At 35.4% G+C, this 8,660-nt stretch overlaps 1 protein-coding gene across 1 annotated transcript in view; it reads right to left on the reverse strand.

The window, feature by feature from the left end:
- Positions 1-145: 145 nt before the first annotated feature.
- The window catches only part of LOC107690241 (tetratricopeptide repeat protein 30A-like), a 9,529-nt gene continuing 1,014 nt past the window's right edge, over positions 146-8,660 (reverse strand). The window contains exons 4-19 of the mRNA XM_016488496.1: positions 8,180-8,313; positions 7,604-7,739; positions 7,227-7,331; positions 7,013-7,141; positions 6,660-6,709; positions 4,511-4,663; positions 4,302-4,367; positions 3,955-4,008; positions 3,809-3,874; positions 3,580-3,656; positions 3,195-3,405; positions 2,393-2,464; positions 2,165-2,268; positions 1,424-1,502; positions 975-1,104; positions 146-688 (exon numbers count right to left, since the gene is read on the reverse strand). Of these exons, the coding sequence (XP_016343982.1) occupies positions 552-688; positions 975-1,104; positions 1,424-1,502; positions 2,165-2,268; positions 2,393-2,464; positions 3,195-3,405; positions 3,580-3,656; positions 3,809-3,874; positions 3,955-4,008; positions 4,302-4,367; positions 4,511-4,663; positions 6,660-6,709; positions 7,013-7,141; positions 7,227-7,331; positions 7,604-7,739; positions 8,180-8,313 (1,703 nt within the window). The 3' untranslated portion in view covers positions 146-551. The remainder of the gene's footprint in view (positions 689-974; positions 1,105-1,423; positions 1,503-2,164; positions 2,269-2,392; positions 2,465-3,194; positions 3,406-3,579; positions 3,657-3,808; positions 3,875-3,954; positions 4,009-4,301; positions 4,368-4,510; positions 4,664-6,659; positions 6,710-7,012; positions 7,142-7,226; positions 7,332-7,603; positions 7,740-8,179; positions 8,314-8,660) is intronic.

Below are 8,660 nucleotides of genomic sequence, written 5' to 3' on the forward strand. Positions count from 1 at the left end.
GCTATGTATTTAAAAAAAAAAAAAAACATGATTCAAAGAAAATAAATAGAAAGGCCAATTTTTTGGGGAAAACCAAGAAAATGTATACTTTATATATATATATATATATATATATAAAAAAAACATACAGTATTATGATACATTTCTTATTCTGAGGAAAAATGACCAAACTATACAATTTTAATGATAATGAATTGTGCATAAAAGGTTCAATATAGCCACGTTTTATTATTTGGATGCAAACAGAGGTTAGTTAAAATTAACAAAATGCCCTTTGTTGGTGAATATTTTCTCTTAGTTTAAGCTTTCATGTTTGGAGGGAGTGGACCCCTGTGGGTTCTTTATTATAGAGAAAGCATGCTTAAAAATGCATGTTTGAATTCAGTCCAGAAACAGCATGATCTCTCCAAAGCTGCTTACAAAGTAGCCACGTTGAGATGTCTTATTAGTCAGACCTCCAGCCATCCATGAAATCGGTGTAAGAAAATTGTGGTCTGTGGTGAATATTTGCCCAATATCTTGTTCTGATATAGCTATATGCTGTTTAATGATTACTCATTCCACCCTGTGACTTCACAGAAGAGAGCTTTTATCAGGCGTGATTCATACGTGACGGTGTTCCTGCCAATGTGCATGCGGTCCTCCTCCAGAGGCTGCTCTATGATGGCAGGCACATCTTTTCCGTACACTAGAGGGGAGGGTAAAAAAAAAGTAATTAGTCCCATGGAGAATCTCGGGATTGAAAATTAATTAGTGTCTCAGCTTTCAAAAACCAGCATTTCATCCCCACTGAATTAAACAAATCGAAACAACAGTGAACTAGTAATCACTGGATTAGATTTTGATACTTTGCGAATTACTGGAGGATTAAAGCTCTGCATTGACACAGTCCTGCTACATACGAAACCGGATACAGAGCCTGTTTTAGAGGTACTATCAGTGGGATCAAACCAATTTTTAGAGGATGTACTTACATTCACAGTGCTCAAGGAACTGAATGCACTCTTGCACCACCGAATCCCTGAGCATGATCATGTGCTTGGCCATGTTTTCCAGAAGAGAGAGAAAACATCTCTTAGCATAGAACCACGTGTCTGTTCCAAGCTGAAAACATAGGATGTCAGTGTCATGTCAAGCACAATGACTACATAATATCACATGAAAATCATTTCAGTGAAACAAGTAAACATCAGACTAAAAGGAAGTGCAGTAGCAATCCAGTGCTGTACATCTGCTACAGTATCATGAGATCAAGAATGCTGAGGTCCTTGAGTAACACTATTTATGCAGCTGGATAGCATGTTGATAACTGTATCAGAGCAGGACTAAGATAAATACAGCAAGTAAGGAATGTGAAAGTTTATGTGCTGTCTAAACTCAACTAAAGATGGCTATTAAAAACATTAAATGAAATATTGATTACCTTTTTGTTGTATGGCTCAAGGCTTTTTATGACACGAGAAATGCCAAAGTCATAGTTCCCTTTAGCACAATACAAAGTCCTGTAAGAAATTATGCATTGTAAGTTTTACAAGTAATTCACATTGAGAATAGGTGTCTTTAAAATGAAAGGTATGGATGATCTCATTTTATTTGACATACATATTGTTCAAAAGTTTAGGGTCAGTAAGATTTTCTAAAAGTTTTATGAAAGAAAAATAAACTTTTTTCAATGTTTTTAAAATGCTGCTTAATCATTTTGTGTAAACCATGATTTTTGATTATTTTTTTTAAAATCATTCTGACACCAAACATTTGAATGGCAGTGCAATATACACAGACTGCTTTTACAATGTCATCTTATGTTATTATGATATTTCAGATTTGTGTGATATTTCAAAAAGTAAAAAAAAAAATGAAAACAATATCTGTACGAACTGTATAAGATAAATGTTCATAGAGGATGTTCTTAAGAATTGATTTAACACAATTGTGTAAAAAATAGGTAAGACTTTATATTAAGGTGTCCTTGTTACAAGTTACATGTACTTACTATTATAATAACAATAAATTATGCATAATTACATGCAAGTAACTCTAAGCCAAACCCTAACCATATAGTAAATACATGTAGTTACTTAATATTACTCAGTACTTTGATGTATAATTACACTGTAACAAGGACACCTAAAAATAAAATGTAACCTAAATATATTGTACATACCCTATTACAAGGTTGACAATACACAGATGAAAGATTTTTTTGTCTGGATCATCATACGAGATTTGCTCCTCTTCTTTCTCTATCTTCCTCATCAGTTCCTCTGCCTGTACACGCACAGACGCAGACCCGAAGGGTAAAATAAAAATAAAAAACACAGAAAGAAAAATATGATGAAACAAAGCTGCTCCAGTGGTATCAATTATAGTTAAATAAGATTTGAATTTTTACCTCTTCATTTTGGCTGGTCATGATATATGACACGCACAGGTTAGCAAGGACAATCGCACTGACGTTAAGGATCTACAGGACAAAATGTGACTGTTGATTAACTGTGAGGATGCTAATAACAGTAGACACTCTTCGAAATAAAACAAAAGAATCAAACATCATGCCGCAAACTCCATGCAGTCACACAGTAAGACTCCAAGAGTCGCAGATCATTTTACCGAGGCTTTTGTTTTGCAGGGACACTCTTGAATGTTACACTGTTCCAGCTAGCAAGCAGAGGAGCAAAGAACATGTTTTCATTTGAAAGGTTTAGATTTGTTAAATAATTGTCTGCCAAGTACGGCCAGATGTCACCCACCATCACAGAAGACAAATAAAATATTATTTATATGATAAAATATAATAAATATATACAAATGTATATAGTATATAAAATATTAGCAAAACAAATTAACAAAATAAATCGAATGGCTCTATTCTGTAATTTTGCATGCACAAGTTATTTTATTTCCTAATATCCATGAGTCAAAGAAAACTAGGTCTTATTTTACAGTTTTTAAAAAACACATCTGGATCCCACTGTTTATGCAAAATACCATATTACTGGTTGACCGATTTAGGTTATTGTTATCTAGCACTGAGGACTGACTCCGTTTTTTGTCATTTGTTTTTCATAAGAGATCATTCTTATTTTTTTATTTAAATGTGGACTTGGCTTTTATGGAAAGGCATTAGTCTTTAAAGGGACTCAAAATACATTAAAAGTGACCAGAAAAGCACATTCAGTAACATTTAAACTTACATTCTCATAATGCTTCTTAACGATGGGCTCGTAGAAGCCAATGGCTTCTTTATATTTGTTGTCTTGCATGAAGAGCACATGAGCAACATTAAGTTTCCAAGTGTCGTGCTCATTACAGAACTCCAGTGACTTATGGAAGATCTTTTCCACCATGCTGTAGTTCTCACGGTTCCAGTAGATTCTGGCCTGTGCCATTAGTACAGGGATGTACCTTAAGAAAAAAAAACACACTCAAGTATTTGTATATGGTGAACATATTACATGGTTACATAAAGAACAGAAATTTAAGGATGAATCTTTAGTAATCACCTTTTTGTAAGTCACTTCATACAAAGCATCTGCTAAATGCATAAATGTAATCAATGTAAATTAATCTTACATTTACCTCTCAAGAACCTCGTCATAGTCTTGGACATATTTTTTTAGGGATTCATCATCCCGGTTGTGCCTTGCTTCCTGCACCTTTGAGGAAAGAGTTTTTAGAGTTTTTAAACTAATTAGCCATTTCAGTGCCAGACATACTGATATCATAATGGTGTATTCAGGGAGTAGCATTTGACACAAGCAGGAATAAATGCTGTGAATTGTTGAAAGGCAAAATGCCAAGCTGTAACCTGTTTCGTAACCTTGCGCAGTTGCTCAGTCAGTTTTCCAGCAATTTCATCAAATTTTCGGAAAGCCTACGTCAGATGAAAAGTCAATTAATTCAATAACAAATGCTCACTAGATACTTGCCAAGACTCTGGAAAAGATCACTTACTTCCTCAGGTGCTGTCTGACATGTGATCATGGCATCCAGAAACTCATAGAGGTACTATAAACAGGAGAACAAAACTTTAGCCCTACCGTCTTGATGTGAGTTCGGACTGATATGTCAATATGCATGAGGCAACTCTGCAAGTATCACCTGGTGTGTTATTACTTGTAAATGCCTTATGGCCAGAGGAATCAATCAATGTGGACGTTATTATTGGAACGACTATCTGGGCTAATGAAAGTGGAGACTTGTAAATACATGATTGAATTTTCATAAAACTAACAATGTAAATACTACGAGGCTGAAGGGAAATAAAACATGAAATTGCTACAAAATCAATACTGCCTTACCGGTGTGAGAAACTTGTAAGTGAGATGAGCATTTTCAGCCAAGACATCTGCAGCAAGGTCAAAGTACTATAAACAACAAAAGCAAAGCCTCATACACCCCTTAAAGAAGTTTCTTTAAAGTTTCTATGAAAGCTAAAGTGCATAATTAATATACCCCTACCAAACAGTTTCCTGATTGCTAAGAACTGTTAGCAATGAAGCACACTAACCTCATATTTACAATAAAGCAATAGTAAGTTGCCAAAAGTGACAGGAGGAAAGGGGTTTTGCTGAAGGAGAAAAGCAAGTTTCTCAAAACCCTCTGTGGGCTTGGTGTCCATGTTCATTAGGGCCTGGTTGTGAAGAGTGACTGGATCCAGCTCCTAAATGTAAAAAAAAAAAAGGACAATCATCAGTTCTTTGGTTGACAGACTTTAAACAATCAGAATATGGGCCAAATTTCAAATGTAAAAGCTTTTCTTACACATAGAAATAGACTAAGGGAGCTAATTAACAAATTATTGACAATTAATTATAAACTATCAAATGTCTATATGGTAAATCATCACTGACATTCCATTCGTTCCACTAGGGGGCAGCAGACAGCTATGTTTGCTTGTCCATTTCTCAGAACAGATATGAAAAATCCCATGTATGCATAAACTAAAGACTTCAGCATGAAGGGTTAGCCAATCTATCTGTAAACTAACATTAAAACTGCATTGTATATTTGTTAGATTTCAGATAAATAAGCACATTTTGTCTATATATAGGCCCTCTTTTCAGGAAATTACATAACCCTGTAAATACATCTTTGTGCAGTACCCTGAATTTTTACTCAAATCTAGTACATTCCTTGTACTAGTCCTAGCTACAGATTCAGTGTTTAAAAAAACCTGTCCTGCGGGAAGAAACAGTGTATTTAATGAGTGCTTATGTAAGATGGATCACTGTTTGGACGCATTAACTTCGAGGTGCGAGGTGCCAGCGCAAACTAGCACAGAGACATGTCCCTGCAGCCCACCATCATTCCAGCCAGCAGGTGTGGGCTTACCAGCTCTCACAATACAAACCCCTGCAGAAAAGGATTAAACCTGCACCAGAATCTCAAAAACAGCTAATTCTCAGTGCATAATTACAGGCAATCTGGTAAGGATTCCAGAAAATTAAACTTGTATTGTAGTATTAAAAGGCAGTGCAAATGACTAAGTAATTTTCTTTCTTCTGAAATAGATGGCACATGGTCTGTCAATATAGGATAAAAGTTCCTCAAGCGTGCACGTGAACTGGCATGCCTATGACATTGATTCATAAGAAGCTATCCTGCAAGAGTGAGCACGCTCAGATCAAACAGCATAACTAATGAGGAAAATATTCTCTTGACAGGCATCTGATCTTATCCGACAGCCTTTGTTTGCTGCATTGCTATAGAAATGAGAAAACAGAACTCGCAAAAAGTTTTACAGCAAAATCACCTGGAAATATACTGGAATAAAATAGTAATGAGATATAAACACATTACCAGGTGTTTTTAGTGATCAAATTACAATCGGACAGCACTTGAAAACATTAAAAGCCAAATGCAAATGCACCTAATATGATAAGACTGCAATCGGATCACTGAAAGTACTTTCGAAGGTAGTTAGAGATGGTTTCTGATTTCATTTAATTAAGTATAAATGCGACAATGTGTAAATGCTAATGCATTTTGATTAAGCAATATATAATTATTACGCTGATTAAGTACTATATAATGAGGTTGAGCTACAAATAAAAATTATCCGTCACTTTGATGGACTAGGTTGTACATTTTCTATCGTGCTCTATTTTTATCAGTGTTTAAAGAGCTTTTGCAGCTTCTTCTCTTTTTATTCTGCTTGCACAATGTGAATATGTCAACAGACACTGAGGTCTTGCAATCTGCTCGCCAATTTAATGAACAACATCCAATGTATTATTTCACTGAACTACACTTACAGTCTCTCATTTCTCTCCCCAATTCCTCAGTCACGTCTCCTTCATGGTGTGTTTTTGCCGGGGCATTTTAAAACCTAATTTCTTCATAATAACTTCATATCTAATCCTTATTAGCATCCTTTACACAATAGACCAGATAGATTTTTTTTGTTTTATCCATAGATAAGAATTTTGAATTATCCATTATTGTATTAAAAAATTCTGTGGGTGGCAGAAAATTTATGGTTAAAGCAAACTATGATGTAATACATGAGTGCCATTCCATTTCGAATGGGTAAGTGAGATACATTTGAATGCAATCCTGCTAAACAACATCCAGATACTATCCGGATACAAAATGCATGTGAATGCCAAGTGTCAAGGGGGGGGAAAGTGTTACCACAGAGGTCACATTTTTAGTACCTCTTCTGATCTGGGGGGCATGTCAGTCAGTGCTTCCTGTGCAGCGGCATCTGCAACAAAAAAAAAATTAGATATATGAGGCCATATTCACTGAATTACATTCACTGAAGTTCAATAGTAGCCGTTCTGTAGGCTAAATTATGCAGAAAGCCACTGAGCAAAACATAGTCTGTGCTGTAGACTTCATGCTTAATGCTAAATGCAAAGCCACTAGGAATCCTGGAAGGCCACAGATTCTGCTAATGGATTTGCAGTTTATAATACGCTATGAATAAATAGAGTTCACATCAAAAAGCACATGATAGGAAGGCGCCTACGTGAAACATCAGGCCTAGTGGTTTATCTATACTTACAGTTCTTCAGCTGGTATTCAATAGCTGCTTTCAGATTAAAGGCTTCAATCAAAGCAGTTTCGTGCAGGACGAGGGTGTTGCCGACACTTCTTACATCAATGCCTTCTGTTGTCATTCCAATACTGAGCTCTATAAACATAAGAGTCACTCATTGAAATTCACTCTATAGCACAGCAAGTCTTGCAACACCTAAAGGATTTTCTGATACAAATACCTGGATGCTCTCGGATTCCACGTTCAATCATTTCTGCAATATATTTGAGTGCTGAAGCGTACTGCTTTAAACTGTAATAACAAAGTGCTATATTGTAGGCCAGATCTGTAACAAAAAAAACAACAATCAGAGTCCAGCACAGTTTGTCAAAAGGTCTCCATACCACATTCATTTCCATTAAAAAAAATCTAAATTACTACCCTTATGCAGTGCGGTCAGCCAGTCAATGTTATGTTTGTAACTCTTGGCAGAACAGTTACTGGGAGACACCAGTGTATGTGTTTGCCTGTTTTGTCTATTAAGCTTCTGCATGTAGACACCACAAACACACAGAGTTATAATTCAATGGAACCAGCGCTAAAGAAAATCATCCTCACCTGGCTTGTAGCCCAGTACATTCATGGAGGACATAAACTTTTTGCAAGCCTCTTCATACTCGCCCTCCTTATAAAGCAAACACCCGAGATCCACATCATAGTCTGGATCGTCCTGAGGCAACTGCTCAACCAGAGTCTGGAGAAGCAAAACCAAATATTCCAACAAAATAAACAGTCGCTCATGCCACATTCTGTGGTCAGATGGTGATTCATTTTCCACATGTGCCATTGCTCAGAGTTCTTACCGGATTTTTCATGTATACTGTGGTCTTAATAGGCATTCAAACACTTAAAGGGAGTGTTCACTCAAAAATAAAAATTCTTTCATCGTTTACTCGCCCTCATGTCAAAAATGGTACAACTTTCTTTTCTTCTATGGAACACAAAAATAAGTTATTTTAAAAAGAAAAATAAATAAGATTAGACTTTAAAAAAGTAGATTTTTTTTATTGTACCCTGAACCACTACATTCTTAAACAATTTTCCAAATGTGTTCCACAGAAGAATTATTAGTCATAAATCGTGGTTTAGAATGACATAAGGGTGAATAAATTACATCAGAAAGAAAAATGTTACCTTTGCACCTGAAAAATCTTCCTCTCCATATTTGATGGCAGCTTGCAGTTTTATCATCTGTTTAGAAATGGGATGAATAATAATATTTATTTTTAAAATCAGCATCAATAAAATAAAAGGAATGCAATTTGACATGCTAGTAATGACCATTCTTTTAACTGATGTACACTACCATTTAAAAGTTGGAGACTTTTTTAATGTTTTTGAAAGAAGTCCTTTATGCTTACCAAGGCTGCATTTATTTGTTAAAAAATACAGTAAAAACATTAATATTGTGGAATACAATTACAATGTACAATACATGCTATTTTAATCCATTGTAAAATGTAATTTATTACTGTGATGACAAAGCTGAACTTTCAGCAGCCATTACCCCTATCTTCAGTATCACAAGATCCTTCATCAAAATCTCTCTCTCTCTCTCTCTCTCTCTCTCTCTCTCTCTCTCTATATATATATATATAAATGTGTATTCCCCTTA

This window comes from Sinocyclocheilus anshuiensis, unplaced genomic scaffold (assembly GCF_001515605.1).
Source record: "Sinocyclocheilus anshuiensis isolate Anshui unplaced genomic scaffold, SAMN03320099.WGS_v1.1 scaffold461, whole genome shotgun sequence".
Taxonomy (NCBI): domain Eukaryota; kingdom Metazoa; phylum Chordata; class Actinopteri; order Cypriniformes; family Cyprinidae; genus Sinocyclocheilus; species Sinocyclocheilus anshuiensis.